Below are 24,435 nucleotides of genomic sequence, written 5' to 3'. Positions count from 1 at the left end.
AAAGAATGATTGTTATGGGATATTTTAACTACAGCAGTATAGATTGGAGAACGGAAGATGCATGTAGCAATGAGGAAATGGAATTTTAAGAATTCTTGAGGGCCCAATGTCTTAGGCAACATGTACAAAAGACACAAGAGGTTCAAGAGTTTTGGATTTGGTTATAGCATCAGAAGAGCTGATAATAAGTGAGATGACATCTCTCCCACCAGTTGGAAAGAGTGACCATATGGTTTTGACTTGGAAAGTGAATAGACACGCAGAAGTATCAAAGAGATGGCAACTTATGTGGAATTATAAAGCAGGAGATTATAATAGTCTTAGACATCAACTTGGGGAAGTTTCGTGGAAGGAGGAATTGGAAGGCCAGGATATCATTAGAGCTTCAGAAACTTTGAAGGAATATTTGTTAGCAGCAATGGTAAGCTGTTTTCCACGAGTGAAGAGGCCACAATTTGGAGTAAAATGGATGACAAACAATATTAAACAGGAGCTACATGAGAAAAAAAGACTATGGAAGAGATAAAAGGAGACAGGTGAAGAACAGATGCATGAAGAATATAAGACACAGGCCAGAAGAGTGACTAGTATGGTAACGAAGGCGAAACTGGAATATGAGAAAAGATTGGCCCTTAGATCCAAGGAAAATCCTAGGGAAATTTTAAGCTATATGGCCAGAAGGAGGAGAAATTACTGTGAAAGAACGACATTGTGGGATAAAAATGGGAATAGAGTGACTGATGAAGAGGACATAGTGGAATTGTTCAATGAACACTTTATTGGAGTATTTCATCCTGGAGGATTCAATTTGAATACTAGAGAGATAGGGCAGGTTCGAGGTTTAGAGGTGCGGGAGGAGAGTGTGTTCCACATACTGAGTACTCTGGATCTCAGTAAAGCTGTGGGACTGGATGGTATTTCACCACGAGTTTTGAGAGAATGTGCTAGGGAATTGACAGTACCTTTAACGTGGCTTTTCAATGAAAGTCTGACTTTGGCAAAGGTGCCCAGGGAATGGAAGGAAGGTAAGATAGTGCCATTGCATAAGGGTGGTAACAGACTGGAAGTGTCTAATTATAGGCCAGTCTGTGTGTCATCAGTAGTTAGTAAGATCTTGGAGAAAGTAGTGAGGAACCACATACAGCATTGGGAAGATGAGGGTAATGTTATCGGTGAGAGTCAACATGGATTTGTGAAGAGGGTGCTCTTGTTTTAACAATATGCTAGCCTTTTATGATAAATATACAAGAGCATTAGATGAGGGAAAGGCATACACTGCCATTTTCCTAGACTTAGCAAAGGCATTTGACAGGGTTCCACATGATAAGCTGATATTCAAGTTGCAGCACATGGGTCTGGATGTCACATTGGTCAACTGGATTCAGGATTGGCTATCCGATAGGTATCAGAGAGTTGTGTGTGGTGGAGCAATATCAAAGAGGCAGAAGGTTACAAGTGTGGTTCCACAAAGACCTATATTCAGGGCCAGCGGAAGTGGGCATGCAAAGCATGCGGTGCATGCGGGCGCCGCTACGATGGGGGTGCAGCTGCCAGGGAATGGTTCATAGGTTAATTTTTAAGAAACAAAATTTTTATCATAAAAACAAAAAATTCTTAGAATGATCAATATTAAAATAAATAAGGCCAGATACACCGAATAAAAATTTTAAAAAAATGTATATTACAGCATCTTTGATCAGCCGGCTGTTTACAATTTTGAAACTAGAGCAGGCTAAATGTTTGCATGCAGAATGTTGTGTCTACTGCAATCTATCTAAAGTGAAACGGTGAACGGTTTATACGCAGAAACAAATTTTCGTACAAAAACATTTGTTGCTAGTTAACCAGTTATATGGTACGCATCTGAGTAGGCTACTGACAGTAGCGCAGTGGCGACTATTATTTCGTCTCTGTGTTGTGTTGTGTAATAATTTCTTGTGGGTATAAAATAGAAATGGAATCAAAAATTTAAAAAAAGTTATCCAGTGCACAAAATCATAAGCGTCATGCTGCAAAATAAGCAGATATTAAGAAACAAACTGGAGCTCTTAATAAATTTGTTAAATTATTAAAATATTGTGATGCAGATTGTAACCAACTTGATACATCAGAAATCAGAGTTGAATAACCGTGCACATCATCCAGTGTGCATGAAAGTACTATTCCAATTATTGAACAATATAACTGAACATGACTTAAGTGAAAAATAGTTAGGATTTAGTCAATTACAACAAGATTTAGTTGTAGTCGACCACGAGACTAACACATTGTTAGTCTCTGTAAATTTAGAAGATCCAGGTGAATGGGGAAATGCTGATGAAAAATTACAAGTTGTTTTAATTGAAATGGGGCTTGTTCGAAAGAAAAATATAATATATCCCAGAGATGCATATGGTCGTAAATTTGGCTACATGTATTATAATAGAAAAATGGAAAATGGGAGCTCGTGCCAAGAATATGGCTCATTTATTCCGAAACTTTAAATTATATAAAAGGAATAACGGTAATTTTTTAAAATTAGTCGAACTGTTTGCTATGTTTGATACCGTTATGGAAACTCATGTTGAAAGGGCCCTACAACGAAATAGAGTACACTATTTGAGTAAAGACATTCAAAATGAAATATTGGAAACTTTAAGTAACGCAATCAGGGATACAATTTTATTATCAATTCGAAAATCTAAATATTATTCCATAATTTTAGACTGCACACCTGATGCAAGTAAAACAGACAAATGACCATTATTATTCGTTTTGTTTCCTGTGACAATGGAATTGTCAAGATCAGGGAAAACGTTTTAGGTTTTGCAGATATATCAGATTCCACAGGACATGGTTTATGTGGAAGAATAATGGAACAAGTGGAAAAATAGAACACTCCCATTGAAGACGTGAGGTCAAGGGTATAACAATGAGGCAAATATGAAAGGTAAAAAAATATGGGATCCAAAATTTGCTTTTGAACAAAAATCCTTGAGCTTTTTTACGTGCCATGTGCTGCTCATACTCTAAATTTAATCATTAACGATGCAGCCAAAGTGAATGCACATACAATTAGTTTCTTTGCAATTATTCAAGAAATATACAATTTCTCTTCATTCTCTCACAAACACTGGGCAATCCTTTAAAAGTTCATAAAAAATTTAACATTGAAACAGCCATCAGAAACGCGATGGGAAAGTAAAATTAATGAAATCCGCCCTCTACGATATCAGTTAGGAGAAATTTATGATGCACTTTTTGAAATTTTACATAATGAAAATTTTAATAAAGAAACTCAGCATGAAGCACAAACATTATGTGCTAAAATAAAGGACTACAAATTTATTTGCTCTCTTATAACTTGGCATGGTTTACTTAACAGAATAAACCCTGTGACTAAAATGCTTCAAAGCAAAATTATGAACATTACACTTGCTTTAGAATCTATCGAAAACTTAAAAATATTCTTAAAAGAGTATCGATCAGATACAAATATTAAAGATGTTCTAAAAACGGCAAAAGAACTGAGTGAAGAGGTGGATGGAGAACAAGAATTTAAAACTGGCACGAAAGTTCGATGATGAAAGATGACACGACAATTTGACTACAAGCATCATGACGAAACGCCACAATCGCCAGAAGATAAATTTAGAGTGAATGTGTTTTATACACTTCTAGACGTTGCAATGTGTTTGTTAATGTTAATAGAATGTTTTGAACAACTAAAAACATATTATGATAATTTCAGTTTATTGTACAGATTACTACAAATTAATAATGAAGATTTAAGAAAAAATTGTGACGATTTAGAGATTCTCTTGATGGATGGTGACAATAAAGACGTAAATGCAATAGAACTATATGACGAGTTATGTGCTTTCCGGGATATTTTTCGGAAGGATACTTTAAATATTCAATTTTTCAATATTCAATTATTCTTAATTTTATCGCATCCAATAATTTATCTTTCCCAAACTTTTCAATTCCTTTAAGAATACTATTAACCTTACCTGTTAGTGTAGCGAGTGATGAATGTTCCTTTTCCAAGTTGAAATTGATTAAAACCTACTTAAGAACAAGTATGTCGCAAAAAAAACTTGTTAGTTTGGTGTTAATAGCTATTGAAAATGATACATGTGGGGAATTAGACATTAAGACATTTATTTCTAATTTTGTGAATATTATTATTATTATTATTAAACAAGACCTCGTGGAGTCAAAGACTCATCTGGGAGGTCCTTTTATCACACACACATCTCATCATACCATGTCATAAACACACTCAAACTCCTTGCTGACACTACACACTCAGGCAAGACATTCCAATCATTCACAACTCTGCACGAAAAAAACCTGCCTCTCACTCCCCTACCCACACCCTCTTTATACAGTTTCCAGGGATGACCTCTGGTTCTCCTCTGATCTCCCACTATTCTCTGTAGAACTTTTCCACCATTGATCTCATAACACCTCCCTTTCCAACTTGTAGGTCTATATCATATCTCCCCTCTTCCTTCTCTCCACCAGACTCTGCAAATTACATCTTCTCAATCTTTCCTCATAATCAACATTCAAGAGGTCAGAAACTACCTTAGTCAGTCACCTTTCGACCCTTTCCAACATCTCTTCATCCTTCTGAAAAATGATGGCCAAATCTGTTGTGCCCAGATTTGGCCATCCTTCGGTGACCAAATCTGTGCACAACAGTCCATGTGTGGCCTAATTAGAGCCTTATACAAGGGAACAAGAATCTCCCTACTTCTACACGACAGTGTCCTCCGCATCATTCCCAGAAGTCTTTGTGTTGTCTTCACAATTTTGGCTATGTGTCCCCTAAATTTCATATCCTTATCCATTATCACCCACAGATCTCTTATTTCCTCCACCTCCAACAATATATCCTCACCAAGCATAAATTCTGCATCCCATCTTTGTTTTCCAAATTTTAAAACCTTACATTTTGCAACATTGAACTCACATCCCCATTTGCTTGCCCAATCACTCAATTTATTCAAGTCTTCTTGCTAGGCTACAACGTCTTCACTACTCTTTATGGTTCGTCCCAACTTTGCATCATCTGCAAACAACTGAACATCTCCATCCAAATCTTCGCCAATATCATTAATATACAAGTTAAACAGTAATGGTTCTAAAACAGACCCCTGAGGCACTCCACTAGTGACTTTCCTTTTCCTGGATATCGCACCCCCATACACAACTTGTTGATACCTATCAGATAGCCAGCCTCCAATCCAATGCACTAACCTAATATCCAACCCCATCTGCTCTAGTTTGACTGTCTACTTATCATGAGGTACTCTATCAAAAGCTTTTTCGAAATCCAAGTATATTACTGTGTATCCTTCTCCTCTGCCCAAGGAAGCAGTCACTTTATTGTAATAAGTAAGTAAGTAGATTACTAAAACATGACCTCATTTTTTAGCAAATCCATGCTGTCCATCTTTGATGGACAGCATAGATTTGCTAAAGGGAGGTCATGTTTATCTGATAGGTATCAACAAGTTGTGTATGGTGGGTGGGATATTCAGGAAAAGGAAAGTCACTAGTGGAGTGCCTCAGGGGTCTGTTTTAGGGCCATTACTGTTTAACTTGTATATTAATGATATTGGCAAAGATTTGGATGGAGATATTCAGTTGTTTGCAGATGATGCAAAGTTGGGACGAACCATTGTTGTCAACCCAACTCTGGATCCTAGTTCTCACAAGCTTCTCCAACAACTTAACCACAATAATTGACACAGAGATAGGCCTATAGTTTGATGCTTTTTTTGATGCTTTTTTGATATGAAATCAAAAACCTTAAAATTTTAATTAAAAAAAATTAAAGTATATTTATGTAATTTTAATTTTTGTTATTCTGCAAAGATGTTATTTTTTCAATACTTATATTAAATGTTCTAATTATTTCTGAATTCTTTTCTTATTTTCTCATATATCTTGAGTTTCTTTTATTTTTCTAAAAGATAGTTATAAAAATTATTACAACATTTTTACAAGTTACTAAGAATTTAGTAACTTGTAATTTTTTAAACTTTAGTTCAAATATATTTTAACTTTAATTAAAATTCATTTTAATTTTGTTAGCGATTCGGGTCGGTGAGAGGGCTATAATCCCTGTATCATTATATTCAACGATTAAAGTGGAGTAGCTTTATCAAAATTTGCTTAAACTTTTGAGAACTTTTTGAATATTCGGGTTTTCAACAATTATCCTGCCCAGTCAACACCCCCATTTCAATACATTTAGCAAACCAATATGTGGCTATTCTGTCAAAATTTACTTAACAATTTTCAAATAATTTAAATTTTTATTATCGTAAAAGAACCACTCCTCACCCTCTCGCTCACAGTTTCCTTTCGTAACTTCCACGGATGGCCTCTTGTCATCACTCCTTCCCACTGTTCAACCAAGCGAAAGAACTCCCCAGTGTCTACCCTGTAACCACCTCTCAACAGTTTAAAAGTCTCAATCATATCACCTCAACTTCTTCTATCCACCAAACTCTGCAGTCCACATTCCCTCAGCCAATCCTCATAACTAACACTGTACAGTCCTGAAACCATCTTTGTCATCCGTCTTTGTATCCTTTCCACAGTTAATTTATCCTCTTCAAATCCTGGGTACCAAATCTGAGAACAATAGTCCAAGTGTGGTCTGATCAGAAACTTATACAACGGAATGATACCCCTCTCATCTCTGCAGGTCAGTGTCCTTCTTGTAATTGCAGCAATTCTCTGTGTTACCTTCACCACCTTTGCAATATGTCTCCTAAACTTCAGGTTTCTATCAACCATCAACCCCAGATCTCTTGTCTCCCCTGCTTCCTCCAGTATAACTCCTCCCATAGAGTATGCAGCATCCCATCACTGTTTCCCAAACCTCAAGAACTTACATTTTGCTGCATTAAACTAACACCCCCCATTCATTTGCCCATCTATCTAGCTTATTTAAATCCTCTTGCAGGGCTACCACATCTGCACTATTACTAATAATACTTCCCAGCTTCGCATCATCGGCAAACAACTGAATATCGCCTTGCAATCCACTGGCAATGTCATTGATATAAAGGTTAAACAATATAGGTCCTAGTACTGAGTCCTGTGGGACCCACTTGTAATCCTCTGCCTCCTTGAAACTGCTCCACCATACACAACTCTCTGATACCTATCAGATAGCCAATCCTGAATCCAGTTGACCAATCTGACATCCAGACCCATGTGCTGCAACTTAAATATCAGCTTATCATGTGGCACCCTTTCAAATGTCTAAGAAAATTGCAGTATATGCCTTTCCCTCATCTAATTTTCTTGTAACTTTATTATAAATGGCTAGCATATTTTAACTTGTATATTATTGATATTAGCGAAGATTTGGATGGAGATATTCAGTTGTTTCAGATGATGCAAAGTTGGGACGAACCATAAAGAGTAGTGAAGATTTTGTGGCCTTGCAAGAAGACTTGAATAAATTGAGTGATTGGGCAAGCAAATGGGGATGCGAGTTCAATGTTGCAAAATGTAAGGTTTTAAAATTTGGAAAACAAAGATGGGATGCAGAATTTATGCTTGGTGAGAATATATTGTTGGAAGTAGAGGAAATAAGAGATCTGGGAGTGATAGTGGATAAGGATCTAAAATTTATGGGACACATCGCCAAAATTGTGAAGACAACACAAAGACTTCTGGGAATGATGAGGAAGACACTGACGTGTAGAAGTAGGAAGATTCTTGTTCCATTGTATAAGGCTTTGATTAGGTCACACATGGACTATTGTGCCCAGATTTGGTCACCTGGTTTTCAGAAGGATGAAGAGATGTTGGAAAGGATGCAAAGGCGACTGACTAAGGTAGTTTCTTACCTCTGGAATGTCGAGTATGAGGAAAGATTGAAAAGATGTAATTTGCAGAGTCTAGTGGAGAGAAGGAAGAGGGGAGATATGATAGCGACCTACAAGTTGGTGAGGGGTTGTTATAGGATCAATGGTGGAGAAGTTCTACATAGAATAGTGGGAGATCAGGGGAGAACCAGAGGTCATCCCTGGAAACTGTATAAAGAGGGTGTGAGTAGGGGAGTGAGAGGCAGGTTTTTTTCGTGCAGAGTTGTGAATGATTGGAATGCCTTGCCTGAGAGTGTGGTGTCTGCAAGGAGTTTGAATGTGTTTAAGACCCGGTATGATGAGATGTGTGTGAGGTAAAAGGACCTCCTAGATGAGTCTTTGACTCCATGAGGTCTTGTTTTAATAATAATAATAATAATAATTGCTAAAACAAGAGCATCCTTTCACAAATCCATGTTGACTCTCACAGATAACATTACCCCTCATCTGCCAATGCTGTAAACAGTCCCTCACTACTTTCTTCAAGATCTTAACAACTACAGATGACACACAGACAGTTCTATAATCAGACACTTCCAGTCTGTTACCACCTTTATGCAATGGCACTATCTTACCTTCCTTCCATGCCCTGGGTACCTCTGCCAAAGCCAGACTTTCATTGAAAAGCCAGGTTAAATTATTATTATTATTATTATTAAGGCACCGTCCGTTCCCTAGTACATTCTCTCAAAACTTGTGGTGAAATACCATCCAATCCAAGGCATATACTGCCATTTTCCTAGACTTAGCAAGGGCATTTGACAGGGTGTTACATGATAAGCTGATATTCAAGTTGCAGCACATTGGTCTGGATGCCACATTGGTCAACTGTATTCAGAATTGGCTGTCCGATAGGTATCAGAGAGTTGTGTGTGGTGGAGCAATATCAAAGAGGTAGCAGGTTACAAGTGGGGTTCCACATGGCTCAGTACTGGGACCTATATTGTTTAACTTTATATCAATGACACTGTCCATGGATTGCAAGGAGATATTCAGTTGTTTGCAGATGATGTGAAGCTGGGAAGGATTATTAGTAATAGTGCAGATGTGGTAGCTCTGCAAGAGGATTTTAATAAGCTAGATAGATGGGCAAATGAATGGGGGTCTCAGTTTAATGCAGCAAAATGCAAGGTCTTCAGTTTTGGGGCACATCGATGGGATGCTGCATACTCTATCGGAGGAGATAAACTGGAGGAAGTAGGAGAGACAAGAGATCTGGGTTTGATGATTGATAGAAACCTGAAATTTGGGGGGCATATTACAAAGGTGGTGAAGGTAACACAGAGGATTGCTGCAATAATGAGAAGGACACTGACCTACAGAGTTAAAATGGTTATCATTCCGTTGTATAAGACTATGATCAGACCACACTTAGACTATTGTTCTTAAATCTGGTCCCCAGAATTTGAAGGGTATAAATTAACTGTGGAAATGGTACAAAGGCAGATAACAAAGATGGTGTCGGGACTGTACAATGATAGTTATGAGAATCGCTGAGGGAGTATGGACTGCAGAGTTTGGTGGATAGAAGGAGGAGGGGTGATATGATTGAGACTTTTAAACTGTTGAGAAGTGGTTACAGGGCTGACACTGGGGAGTTCTTTCGCTTGGTTGAACAGCGGGAAGGAGCATGATGAGAGGCCTTCCCTGGAAGTTACGAAAGGAAACTGTGAGAAAGAGGGTTAAGAGTGGTTTCTCTTTGCATGGAGGGTGGGTGAACCACAGAATGCATTGCCTGATGAAGTGGTGAGAGTGAGAATGGTCAATGCATTTAACGAGTGGTATGATAGACTTTGTGTTTCCTAGGAGAGATCTCCCTCGATGAGTCCTGATAGACGTGTTTCTTAGAAAGGACCTCCGACGAGTCTTTTGACTCCATGGAGGCCTGAATAATAATAATAATAATTTATTTATGCTTATGGCTACATGAAACTGGTAAGTGAAGAGTACAATCACAATTGCCAGCAACGAATGATGAAAATCTTAACATATAAAAGTTCATTACATAAAAGGCACAATCAGCTTTCTAAGTCTTTCCTTTTTTTTTTTTTTTTTTTTTTTTTATAAAGCAAAGGTAACTTGTCATAATCAAGCCAGGGACAATTATCATCCTACTGTGACGGGTATGACAAGGCTGCATGTTCTTACAACACTTCACAACATAAATGTTGCTGTGTCCTAGGTTTAATTAGAGAGCAGTTGTGTCTTGTGTGAGAAAACGTGATCCATTAGAGAGGGCCCATTTCACATTACATCATCTTCTAACATGAGGAGGAGTTCTGTTGATACCATGACGAGGACTATGAGAATAACGTCTTCATGGTGAGATGGGATTGTGATCTTCTGTTTCCTCCATAACCACCGCCACATCAACTACAGGTCAAGGTCCAGGCTGGAAAGCCAATTTAAGGCCTCATCCGTCACTTTGTGGATGTGCTGTAGGCCACCACCGTAAAATTGTCACCTTGGGCAGTCGTACACAATATGAGTAATTGTCTGAGCCACGGGAGAACAATCACAATAAGGGTGATCTGACAGCCCCCATTTATGTAGAAGGTAGCTAGCCACATCTGCCCTGACTAGTTCTGATCCTGTTTATTGATGACCAAAACTTCCTAGGAAGATCAAAACCAGGCTGCGAAGCACAGGGATCTTCCACTAGGAAGCTGTTTGTTAGTAGACCAGTGTCAGATATTGATGGCAGTGCAGCTGAAGAGAGTTCGTCCATGGACCAGAGAGGCTTTCTAGATTTGAGGCATAGACTAGGTGGATTTATGAGTCTGATGTAGGGGCAGGAGTGGGTTGCTCACTGCTTTATTAAATTCCTTAATTGAGGCTTGTCTTCTCCGTGTGTGTGTGTGTGGTGGAGCAATGTTAGATAGAACAGGCAGCCAGGAAAGAGGGGTGCTTCTCGCTGTCCCACTAATTTTACGCATGGTAGAGTTTAGCTGGGTGTCGATAATGTTAGTGTGTGTACTTCTTTCCCAGACAGGGGCACAATATTCTTCTGCAGAGGATGCGAGGGCTAGTGCAGACAACCTTAGGACTTCTGCACCACAACCCCATGTTGTTCGAGCAAGCCTTGAAATGATATTATTTCTGATTTTAATTTTATTGTAGAGGTTGATGATGTGCCTTTTATAGGTTAGGCTTCTGTCCAGGCTCACCCCAAGGTATTTTGGGTGAGGTTCATGTTCTACCATTTTTCCACAGAAAGAAAAGTTGAGTTGTCAATTCGCCTCTGCATTGTATAGGTGGAATACTGAGGACACTGTTTTTGTTGGATTTGGCTTCAAGTGCCACTGCTTAAAGTACTCTTCCAAGTGGGGGAGGGGTGTTCAGGTCTGTATTGAAGGTTGATTCTAGGTTGATAAAGGAGGTGGATTGATGTAAGATCGCTAGGTCATCGGCATACATATACTTGCTTGATCTGGTATGAGGTAGATCATACACGTAGATGTTAAAAGGTATAGGGGATAACACAGAGCCCTGAGGAAGACCGTCGTGAAGGAATCTGTGCCTGCTCTTTTTTTCGCCAACATGGACCTGGATCTTTCTGTTGGAGGGAATAGAATCAAAAAGTTGTAAAGTTATTTTACACTTTATAATATTTCCTAGTTTTAGGAGGAGGCACCTGATCCAGACAGTGGCATAACCAGATGTTAGGTCAATGAAGTGGCTCCAGATTTAAGTTTCTTCTGGAAGCCTGCTTCAATATTACTTGTCAGGGCCAGGACCTGGTCACAGCAACTTCTTCCTGGCCTGAAGCCAGCTTGTTCAGTTGGGAGTGCTCTTTTGATGAGTGGTGAAATTCTTTTAAGGAGAATTCTTTCAAAGAGCTTAAAGGTGGTGCAAAGCAAGGAGATAGGTCACAGGTTTTTTACATCATTTGGATCTTTCTCTGGTTTGGGCACAGCAATTATTTTGGCTTCCCGGAACAGCTTTGGTAATTAGCAGTCATAATGATTTCTGAAAAAAGGGCAGCCAGCCATGTTGACCAAGATGTTTTAGGAACTCAGGGAGTATACCATGCACTCCTGCAGCTTTGGCATTCTTGGTAAGTTTTAAGGCAATTTGTACCTCTTCCCAAGATACTGGGTGTACGAGTTCAGGAAACTCGGGTTCCATCCTCAGGATTTGTCTGGGAGAAGCTTGTACAGCAATTTTCCTGGTAGAGCTGGGATGAATCTTGGAGGTTTTCAATAAATGGTTAGCCATTTGATCAAGTGTTATCTCTATTGTTTTGTGTGTTGTTGACTCTGCTTCACCTAATTTTCTCAGAAGTGACCAGCTTCTCTGACTAGATGTGACGAAATCGAGTTCATTGATGGTTGAGATCCATCTTTCCTTTCTGTTTTTATCCAGGGTTGATATGAGCTCCTTAGCAATAGATGGATCTTCAGATTCCTCATATTTGGCTAGGAGTTCCTCACTTTCTCTAATCCAGCATGGGATATATTGTTTTCTGTAGCCGCTAGGGATAGAGGCTATTGCTGCAGATTTGAGTAGTTTAACAAATCTAGGATAGCAATTAGGAGTGGGTGGAATTGCTCTAATGGTTTGGTCAATTTGTTTCTGAAATGCAGTCCAGTTGGACCTGCGGAGATTCCATCTAACGATTTGTGTTCTGCTGATGACTGGGATTGATGTTCCTATCTCTATTAATGTAGGACGATGTTGACTATTAGGGAATATGCTAAGGATGGTTCTGGTTGATAGTAGAGGGTGGTTTTCAGAGTCTTTAGTGACTATGCACAGATATGGGTGTAGGTTCTGTTCCATCTGGCTAAGTAAAGAGTGCCATCTTGCTTGGCATCATAATTCAAATACAAGTTATATGTATCCATCCAGTTAGCTAGATTATTACCATCCCAGTTGTTAGAGGAATAGCCCCACATGGTGTGATGGGAATTGAAGTCACCTACATAGATAGCAGGGTGAGGAGGAGGTCGGTCCATCTGATCAGGCCAGGATTGCGATGGAGGTTTATAGACATTGTATATGGTGATATTTTGAACTTTAATACCTATGGAGTATTCTGTATCAGAAACACTTTGGGTTATATCTATAACCCAAATAATAATAATAATACAAGTCGCTTTCTGTCTGGTTCATAAATTTAATACATTCCTTATCTTACCAAAAGACAAATATCCTCCTCTATCTTATCCTGGAGTTTACAGAATCCTTTGCTCTTGTGTCTTATGTTATTATGGACAAACTGGTTGACCTGCACAAATTCATCTTGAAGACATCAAGAATATATTTGTCTTAAAGAATTCAACAAATCCAGTTTAGCAAGTCACACATTATCTACAAAACGCAAGATTTAGTGGAACAAAACCAAAATGTTACACAAGTTACTTTCTACTGGAAAGACTACAAAGCTGTGAAGCACACATTCACAACCCGAACCTGAACAAAAACAATTGACTAAAATTTTCTCAATTTTGGAAAGTTATATTAACTAATACTCACCATTCATGTGTTCTTTAACTGTAATTAAATTTTGCTTATATTTAAAAATAATTAATTAACTAAATTAATTTATTGTAATTTATTTTGAATATCCATTAATGCAGATAGAGCTGTTCTCCTGCAGCCTACAGTGCACATATCACGTTTTAAATTAAATTGTTGTTCTTTTTGAGTTAACTGTATTGACAATGGCTAGGAAACTTAGGAGAAAATTTTACAAATAAAAATAATAAATGTAAGTGATTCTGATATTAATATTTTATGATGAATTAAAGTTAAGATCTATATTAAAATTTGTCAGTTATGATTTCAATCTGATTCATCAAAATGAGGATGAACTATTCTGTCTAGACATAAATCACTACTTACAAAATAAAGTAGCAGGTAAGCTTAGAGAATAATGTTGTAAAAAACAACAAAATAATTATAATGTCTCAATGACCACCTACATATGTTTTCTACATCTTGGGTGACATTTGATATTCTTACTGAACACTTCAAAACAATACTTTTCAAGAAAATGAATCTTTCAATGAATTCTTTCATAATTCATCAAAAAATTGGTCAATTGTGTTTTCGTCAATTGAATTTGCAACGAATCGTCATGTGATGAACTGGCGTTCAAGAAATTGTTTATTCTCAATAAATTGTGTTTTTGATGAATTCTCATTAGTTAAATTGTTTATTTGACAAATTGCTTTTTTGATGAATTGCCATTTGGTAAACTGTCTTTCAATAAATGCCTTTCGATGACTTTTCATGGAACTGTTGAAGTGATGCACAAATATTCAGAGTGTGTGTGGAAGTGATAGTGAGGAAAAAAGTTCAGATGACAATAAAGAGGGCGATAATGATGTTTAAAAACAAAGTAAAATTAATGGTAAAGTGAGCAATAATGACAGTGAAAAACAGAGTGCAATTAACGGTACAGCAATGAGCAGGATTGACAGTGGACAAATGTGTGTGTGTGTGTGACTGGAGATAAAATAGCAAGAGTGAATGACAGCAAAAAAATAAAGGACACAAAATTTGTAAGCTGAGTTGGTGAAGATGAAGCAGATGTAAAAATGAAGTAAAAATGAAGAGAACTGAAGATATGTATGGAAGAGTGAAATGAGATGCAAGAAGGAAATGAGAAAACACATGTACAAGAAAAATAGGAAAACAGGAAATCTTGTGGTGGGCAGGAGCACACAGCATGAGAAGGGTTGATGCTCCAGTGAATGTGTGTATGGAAAAAAAGAGAAGGGGGATGACCTGGTTGTAGGGAAAAATGGTTGGATTTGAAAAAGGTTCTGGGAGGAGTAAGGAAAAAAAAGAAATGGCTCAAGGAAAGTATGGAGGTCACATCTAATAAGTGGTATCCGTGAAACTTGTTATACATCCAGGAATGAGCCGTTATGTTTGTATACAAATGCTAGTAGTAGTATCAGAAACAAAGGAAATGAAATGGTTGCACTGACTGAGTTCATTCATCCATAAATTGTTGGAATAAGTGAGACATGGATGGATGAGGATGACATCCTGAAAGGAATAGAGATGGAAGGTTAGTAGTATCAGAAACAAAGGAAATGAAATGGTTGCACTGATTCAGATCATTCACCCAAAAAGTATTGGAATAAGTGAGACATGGTTGGATAAGGATGATATCCTGAGAGGAATAGAGATGGAAGAGTATAATGTACTTGATGAAGACAGAAAAGGTAAAAAGGAAGTGGTGTCCTATTGATGATAACAAAAAAGAGTTATTTCTGCACAAGATAGAGATGCAAGGGGAAAAATAGTGGTAATGGTTTTGAGGCAGTATGGTGTGAGATGGAGGTGAATAGAATGAAATACTTCATTGGACATTGCTACAGACCAGGTAATGTGTCTAATTTACTTATACAAGGAAAGCAAATTAGCAAGCAAATTGGGAAACGATAATCATTATGGGTAATTTTAATTAGGGCAATATACAGTAGACTGTTTGATTCATCTTGGTAGAAGACTTGACGAACTGCCAACCCATCAGTCTACTATCAGTGGTTTACAAAGTGTTTACAAAAGCTTTAGCTCATAGGCTTAGTACGACTCTAGACCTAGCACAACCAAAAGAACAGGTAGGCTTTCAAAGTGGCTTTATTACAATGGACCATATTCAATTTGTACAACAGATTATTGAACGGTGTAATGAATATCAGTTACCATGATGTCTTGGTTTTATTGATTATGAGAAAGCCTTTGATTCAGTAAAAACTAATGCAATACTTAAAGCATTATGAAACCAACAAGTGAAAGAGCCATACGTCAGGACCATCAAATCAGAATACACCAATGTCACAGCAGCAATTCATTTCAATAGAAACATCTCAAATAATTCACAGCATGCCTAGAAGAAATATTCAAGCTTCTTAATTGGGATGGGAAAGCTCTTATGATAAATGGAAGATATTTAAGCCATTTACAATTTTCAGATGATATAATTATCTTTACTTAAGCTGTGCATGAATAACAGACTCATATTCATGAACTCCAAATTTCTAGCAAAACAACTGACCTAAGGATAAACCTAAAGAAGACCCAAGTTATGTTCAATAGCTATGTCCAACCAGAAATAATAGAAATCAATAATGATGAAATGAAACAAGAAGATCATTATAAATACTTAGCACAACAGATATCAATGGAACAAAATAGCATGACAAAATTAAGAGCGACAAAATAGCATGAAAAATTGGGTGGAAAGCATTTAGAAATTACATTCAGTATTCAAATGCCAACTACCATTATGCCTGAAAAGAAAAGTTTTTAACCAATGTATCATCATCATCAAATTCCTTCCATATACCCTCAAGGGGTATACAGGATATGATAGTACTACATGAAAAAAATTACATTATTACTAACTTCCTATCTACAATTTTCCTCCAAATCAGTCTGTTACTTGTCAAGACTCCAACATTATCAGATCTTATATTTCTATCATCTAAGGCACTTTGTACAGCATCAATCCACTTATATATTGGTCTTCCTCTGGGTCATTTCCCTTCCAACCTGGCAGTGAACACTTGTTTTGCTAATCTTTCCTCGCCCATTCTATTTAAGTGACCTACCACCTGAGATTAGCTCTGCTAACATATTCCTGGATGTTGACAATTTCAAGTTCTTTCCTACTATCCTCGTTTTTAATATAATATTGCCATTGATGCCAATACTGTTCACACCTCTAATCTTTCTCAGGACTCTCATACCTGCAGTCTCTAGTCTTTGGTCAAGCATTTTACTTCTGACCCAGATCTCAGATCCATAAGTTAAAACTGGTTAGAACACTGTCTTGTATACAGCTAATTTAGTGTTAAGACTATTTTCTCTCTTAGTCCATATGAATTTATTCATTTGACTTCCTACCATACCAGCTCTGTTGATTCTGTTGACCACTTCCATATTTAATTTCCCATCTTCACTAAAAATCGTGCCTAAGTAGTTCAAATGTTTTACTTGTTCCACTGGTTCTACGTTCACAATGCAGTTGACATTTTCAACAATTCTGCCTATTTTCATTGTCTTTGTCTTTTTATTGCTGACCTTCATACCATATCTATTACACAACAGTTATTCAATTGAGACAGGGAATCTTGCAGACTTGTAGCTGATTTATTTAGAAGTATAACATCATCTGCATAAAGCAAAGAGCTGATATTAGCATCTCCAATTTTGATATTGGAGATGCTAATGTCACTGTGCTATCACTGCTTATTTCATTTAGCAATTTTTTGAAGAAATTACTCCACACATCAAGGATATTTTTTCTCCCTTTTTCATTTCACCTTTATCATCTCTAACTCCTTTTACAGCACTCTTTCCTCCATTGATAAGCTTCTATCACAACCTCCAGAATATCTTACCACCTTCTTGATATTTATTTTCTATGTTCTTGCCAAAGTCCTCCCATGACTTTTGTTTAGCTAGTTTTACACAGTGTTTAGCTTTCTTACATTTGTCTCTGTATTCTCTAACAGCACAAGCTGACTTATTTGCTAGGAACTTTTGATATGCTTTCTTCTTTTCCTTCACTGCCTTTTTAACTTCCTGTGTCCACCATGGAGTTCTGATTTTTCCATCCTTGCAGACAACCTCACCACATGCCTCTCTGGCTGAATCAATCAGTATTTTCTTCAGAGCTTGCCAATGAATCTCCAAGGTTTGGTTGCTGTCCTTAAACTCTTTCATTTTTTCTTCAATAATCTTTGTGTATTTTAGTCTACAGTTAACATCTGAGAGCTGCTCAATTTTTATTTGCTTTAAAACTTTCTTACATGTTATTCTTTTCAATATGAAAATCAATTTTATTCTCCTCAAGACTAAATAGTGATCACTTCCAATTTCAAATCCTCTGTACACTCTGGTGTCCTGCACCAGGGAGAAAACATCACTATCAACAATAACATAGTCAATGAGACTTTTCTTATTCCTTGCCTCTTCCCTCCATGTGCACATTTTTATGTTGGAACATGATGTTAGTAAAAACCAGTCCATGTCCTGAGCAGAAATCCAACAGGTATTTGCCATTATTATTAGCTTTGCTCTTTTCTCCATATTTTTCCAAAATACTTTTGTATGTTTGACAATCATGTCCTACTCTGCTATTTAGATCCCCAACAAGGACCAACTTTTCCTTTTTCATTGTCTCAGTTGCTTTTTTCTCAAGCATCAAAAAATTCCTCCACTTCTACCTCAGCAGAACTTCTGTGGGACCATAGGCACAAATAAGTCTCATTGTCCAAATTCCCATCTGGTTCTGATATTTGTCCACATCACTCTACTTGAGACTGACTGCCATTAAAGAAGATTAGTCCTGTATTTAGTGTTGAATACTATGGCTACTCCTTCTTTTCCTTGATTGTCATTGCCTGAATATAACATTTTGTATTTATTGCTCAGAAAGATCTCACCAGTTTTGGTCTTTTCTGTTTCAGTCACTCCTATTATGTCGATCTGGTACTTATCCAATTCCTCAGCTAGCTCCATTTTTTTGCCATTCAGGCTTCTTATGTTGATAGTACCAATCTTTAACTCTGGCGATGTTCAGTTGGGGTGTGTTTTCAGATTTGTTCCAGTCACTGACTTTTCGCTGTTTGCCCTGGTTCCCTGTCAAAAACAATGAGACCTTGTTTAATCGGGCGACGTGAAATTTTATCATGTTGTACCATAATTTTGTATTTTGGTTTAAGCAATAAGAATACAATTTGGTCAGCTAAATCCCAAATTGGCAGCCCATTTTCGTTCATTCAGTATCCAGGTAGATTTCCAAAAGGGTGCACCAAGAGAAGGTGAGGACTGGACATCAGGTCAGAAGCCCTGGTCAGTTCTCTGAATTCCTTTAAAGGCTATGTGGAGGTCTCCTCTCAGGTATATAGCTTTGATCCTTAAGCACCCCCACTTAACTAATGTATTCTTCCTATAATGACATATGGCTGTGAAATATAGACACTAAATGCCAATGAAATTCAAAAATCAAGAACAACACAATTTAATATGGAAAGAAGTATGATAGGTATAACAAATCCCAATTACTGAAACTACACCAATGCTATATTAGAATTTTGCCAAGGCAAACTCGAATAACTTATCAGATCTAGATAAAAATGTGCTCTGGATTCCACCACAACCTTGAAACTACCAGAGATTTGTGAAAAATAGTAATTTCTCATCATCAAATTCCTGATATATACCCTCAAGGGGTGTACAGGATATGATAGTACTACATGAAAAATTTACACCATTACTAACTACCTATCTACAATTTTCCTCCAAATCAGTCTGTTACCTGTCAAGACCCCAATATTACCAGGTCTTATATTTGTCTTCTAAGGCACTTTTTACTGTATCAATCCACCTATGTCTTTGTCTTCTTCTGGGTCTTTTTCCTGCCAACATGGCAGAAAACACTTGTTTTGCTAATTTTTCCTCTCCCATTCTGCTTAAGTGACCATACCACCTGAGATTAGCTCTGTTAATGCATTCCTGATTGCTGAATATAAAGTTGCTTCCTAATATCCTTGTTTTTAGTAATTGCTACAGCCAAAAAAAACACATCCCTAGAAGTGCTAGAAAAGAATATATACCTTGCTGGAGCAAAACCAGCAAAGCACTTTATAACGACTTTCTGAATATTGGAAGTTTATATTTCACTTGGTTAGACTATAATAAATTTAGTTTAATACTTTATCCAAGTGTAAGCAAACAAAGTTTGCGCCTGAAAATATCTTCAGGACTGAGTTAAGGTAGTGCAACACCAGGCAATTCCGAGCAAAGGTGGACCAAGCTCTCAACACTCCTTGTCTCAGTATCTCCCATAATGCAAAGCACATCTCCTATAGGTAAATATGACCTCTCCTATTGCTTCTGCCTTAGTATCTCCACGTTTGGGTCTGCCACCCGCTGACAAGACCTCAATAAAGGTTGAAACTGGTCTGGCTAGTAACCCTTCCCTTAATGCATAGCAGTATACATATCCACAAAGAGATGTGCTTTGCATTATGGGAAATACTGAGACAAGGAGTGATGAGAGCTTGGTCCACCTTTGCTTGAAGTTTCCTGGTGTTGCACTACCTTACCTCAGTCCTGAAGATATTTTCAGGTGCAAACTTTGTTTGCTTACACTTGGATAAAGGATTAAACTAAATTTATTATAGACTTTCTAAATAGCAGACGTGTAGATGTCACAGATGATCTTATTGACAGCTTAAATTGGCACCATTGAAAGGGTGAACTTTAAACATTCAAGCAGAAAGGCATGGAGCCTCCTTAAAAAGTTGGGTGGTAATTCCCACTGCCCCCAAGTGAAAGCTACTGTTAGGGCCAAGTATATTGCCAATCAGATAGTGACCAAATTTAAAGAAGGTTGTTTTGAAGCGAGTGATCTATCGAAGCCATTCACCAAAGAACTTCTTGCTGCACTCCAGAGAGTGAAAACTGGATTTGATAATATTCGACCTGAGTTTTTATAAAACTCTGGACCAAATACAATGGTATGACAGAAAAATTCTTCTCTAATATTCTACAGTGGTAGATTATCAGCAAAATTTAAAAAATCGGAAATAATAGCCATCCTGAAACCTGGACAGCCTGCAGATAAACCTGAAAACTATAAATCTAAAGCACTGCTCAGTGCTTTCGATTTATATAATAGAATATAAATAGATAATAGAATTAGTACTATTATTATTGACACCCTCCCTCATGAATAGGCCGTTTCATGCCTAGATGCAACTGTGAAGATCAAGTTTTGGCCCTAACCACTCATATAGAATCTGGTTTCGAAAAATGCCTTAAAAATGGCATATGTCATATGTGGCCGTCAAGTCTGTATAGACTTGACGGCCACATATGACAGTGTATGGAGGAACAGCATGATCTATAAGTTCCTTAAAATACTGAAATGTAAAAAAATTATCCATCTGATCAACACTATTCTGTCTAATAGAACAGTACATGTAGTTATAGATGATAATATGAGCAAGCCAAGAACACTTAACAATGGACTCACACAAGGGTCAGTTCTGGCCCCTCTCTTATTCAATTTGTATATTTTTGACCTTCCAAGGGCAACATCTAGAAAATTTGCATATACTGATGATTTATCCATCACATCCCAACAGCAGAACTTCTTTACTATAGAGCACTAGTCGCCTAGAGGAGCTGAGCTACTTCTTTGAGAAATGGTGTCTTATTCCAAGCACTATCGAATGAAAACATGATGTTTCCATGAACAATAGCATGGCATGTGACATCTTAAAAATGCCACTAAATGGAAACATACTACCACACAATTTTAATCCAAAGTATCTAGACAGAACCCTCTCCTTTATAATAGACATCTTTACAATATTGCTGCCAAACTCAGGACTAAAAATAACATACTGCATAAACTAGCTGGAAACCTTGGGGGCTTATGCTCCTACATTAAAGACATCTGTTCTGGACCTCATTTAATCAACTGCTAAATATTGCTCAGCTGTCTGGCACATGTTAAATTAATTGATACCATCCTGAATCAGACAATGCATATAATTTCTGGAACAATAAAGACTACTCCATCATATTGGCTACCAGTTCTGAGCCAGATACAACCACCACAACTACGATACCAAGACAACTTGATTCGCGAATATAACAAAATCTGTCGGAATCCACTGGAATCCTACTTCTTTAAAACAACTTTACGTCACAGAGGCTTAAGTTAAGATACCCGCCTACTATAGCAGCACAACAACTTGTCACAGAGGACTATGATGCAACAATAGCATGGCACATGTATTGGACTGACCAAACCTCAGTAATCTAGCATACTGTGTTTTACACAAACAGCCCTCGATCAGGGTTCGACCCATCTCGAAAAATAATATTACCCCCCTCCCCCCACACACACACCCACTAAATAGGGTTTGCACCAACCATGGTAGGTGGGAATAATTATTTTATTTTTTTTTATTATTATTATTATTCAGGGCTCCATGGAGTCAAAAGACTCATTGTGGGAGGTCCTTCTTAAGAACATAAAGTCTGTCAAGATTCATTGAGGGGAGGTTCCCCTTAAACAGTCTATCATACCACTCCTTAAATTCATTGACCATTCTTGCTCTCACCACTCCATCAGGCAATGCATTCCACGGTTCAACCACCCTCCATGCAAAGAAACCACTCCTCACCCCTCTTGCTCACAGTTTCCTTTCATAACTTCCAGGGATGGCCTCTTGTCATCACTCCTTCCCGCTGTTCAACCAAGCAAAAGAACTCTCCAGTGTCAACCCTGTAACCACCTCTCAACAGTTTAAAAGTCTCAATCATATCACCTCTCCTTCTTCTATCCACCAAACTCTGCAGTCCACATTCCCTCAGCCAATCGTCATAACCAAAATTGTACAGTCCTGAAACCATCTTGTTCATCTGTCTTTGTACCCTTTCCACAGTTAATTTATCCCCTTCAAATTCTGGGGACCAAATCTGAGAAGAATAGTCTAAGTGTGGTCTGATCAGAGACTTATACAACAGAATGATAACACTTTTATCCCTGCAGGTCAGTGCCATTCTCATTATTGCAGCAATCCTCTGTGTCACCGTCACCACCTTTGCAATATATCCCCTAAATTTCAGGTTTCTATCAATCATCAACCCCAGATCTCTTGTCTCCCCTACTTTCTCCAGTGTAACTCCTCCCATAGAGCATGCAGCATCCCATCGATGTTTCCCATCAATGGGATGCTGCATGCTCTATGGGACTGACAATGAATATCCCCTTGCAATTCACTGACAATGTTTCACATTGTCAGCGAATTGCAAGGGGATATTCAGTTGTTTGTGGATGTTGTGAAGCTGGGAAGGATTATTAGTAATAGTGCAGTGTGGTAGCCCTACAAGAGGATTTTAATAAGCTAGATAGATGGACAAATGAATGGGGGTCTCAAGACCTTACATTTTGCTGCATTAAACTGAGACCCCCATTCATTTGCCCATCTATCTAGCTTATTAAAATCCTCTTGTAGGGCTACCACACTGCACTATTACTAATAATCCTTCCCAGCTTCACAACATCCACAAACAACTGAATATCCCCTTGCAATTCACTGACAATGTCATTGATATAAAGGTTAAACAATATAGGTCCTAGTAATGAGCCCTGTGGGACCCCACTCGTAACCCTCTACCTCCTTGAAACTGTCCCACCACACACAAGTCTCTGATACCTATCGGACAGCCAATCTTGAATCCAGTTGACCAATCTGACATCCAGACTCATGTGCTGCAACTTAAATATCAGCTTATCATGTGGCACCCTATCAAATGTCTTCGCTAAGTCTAAGAAAATTGCAGTATATGCCTTTCCCTCAAGACCAAACTATACAACTTATCATGGTTGACTATCCTTACAGAGCCTATATGAAACTTGTAATTGACTTTATAACAGTTTCTACAGATGCTGTTGATTGGCTGTCGAACTTAGACACACAACTTTAATTTTATGCTTATTTGTATATATGACTATAGTGTCACATTACACTATTGTATCCATTGTATTCTTTTATACATTTCATTATCTTGTATGTCCTTTCTTTTGTGTGTGTGTGTGTGGTGGCATATGCATGTCTTCTTCTTAGCCAAATGCTAAATAATAAATAAAAAAATAACAGTAGTATACTTAGACTTTGCAAAAGTTTTCGATAGATTACTGCATGATAAGTTGATAGTCACTCTAAAGCAGATGGGGTTGGATATTAGGCAAGTGTACTGGATGGAGATTGGCTGTCTGACAGGTGTCAAGAAGTTGTGTATGGAGGAGCAATAATCCCAGAGTAGGAAAGTAACTAGTGGTGTGACTCAGGGGGTGTTTTAGGGCCACTGCTGTTTAACCTGTATGTTAATGATATTGAGGAAGACTTGAATAAAGATATTCAGTTGTATATAGATGATGCAAAGTTCGGATGAACTATGAAGAGTAGCATCATGTTACAGGTCTTGGAACTGATTAAATAAAATATTATCAATCTGGTCAGTAAATGCTTGTCATTTATCAGATAAGTAAGTCATAGTGTAAAGCAAAATTACTAGTTCTCTGGATTTGCCCTATATCCTAAAAAAGAATATAACAAAAAAAAATTTAAGCTCTTTTGCCAGTCATTCGGTATTACAAGTACTCCTTTTACGACATGAATTATTTGATGTTTCTTTAAATATACTGATTTCCATATACTAAGGAACTAAAAGAAAAATCATGGTAACAAAAAACTGTGTAATGAATTTTTCAAATTCAGACAAAAGCAGTGTGATATCAAATGTGAAATATGCATCCATAAGCATTTTAAAAGTAAACATTATATTTTTAACTATCAAAGACTTTGGGAATGAAACAAAAAATTGTTTATTACCGAAGTACTTGAAGTTCTGCCTCTGTTTGTGATAGCTCAGCTTTTAAAGTTTTCATTCTAATCAGTGCCTTTATTTCTCTGTACTCCTTTTCTTGGTTGGAATCCCACTATCAGAATAAATATATATATAACAAATATATATATATAGAACAAATGAGAGCAAAATAATA

The 24,435-nt window shown here is 37.5% G+C and overlaps 1 protein-coding gene across 8 annotated transcripts in view; it reads right to left on the bottom strand.

The window, feature by feature from the left end:
* Positions 1-24,435, bottom strand: part of LOC150095182 (aminopeptidase O-like) — a 727,093-nt gene that overhangs the window by 298,122 nt on the left and 404,536 nt on the right. For all 8 annotated transcript variants that reach the window (XR_016550145.1, XM_090411274.1, XM_090411273.1 and 5 more), the window contains one exon: positions 24,266-24,372. Coding sequence is in view for 7 of the 8 variants with exons in the window: in XM_090411274.1 (XP_090267400.1) it covers positions 24,266-24,372 (107 nt within the window). In the remaining variant the exon portion in view is untranslated. The remainder of the gene's footprint in view (positions 1-24,265; positions 24,373-24,435) is intronic.

Source organism: Typopeltis vanoorti, chromosome 21, assembly GCF_054136105.1.
Source record: "Typopeltis vanoorti isolate ZY-2024b chromosome 21, IOZ_Tvanoo_1.0, whole genome shotgun sequence".
In the NCBI taxonomy this organism is placed as follows: Eukaryota; Metazoa; Arthropoda; class Arachnida; order Uropygi; family Thelyphonidae; genus Typopeltis; species Typopeltis vanoorti.
Note: the sequence above shows the minus strand (reverse complement) of the source record. Positions and strands in the feature narration are given on the sequence as shown.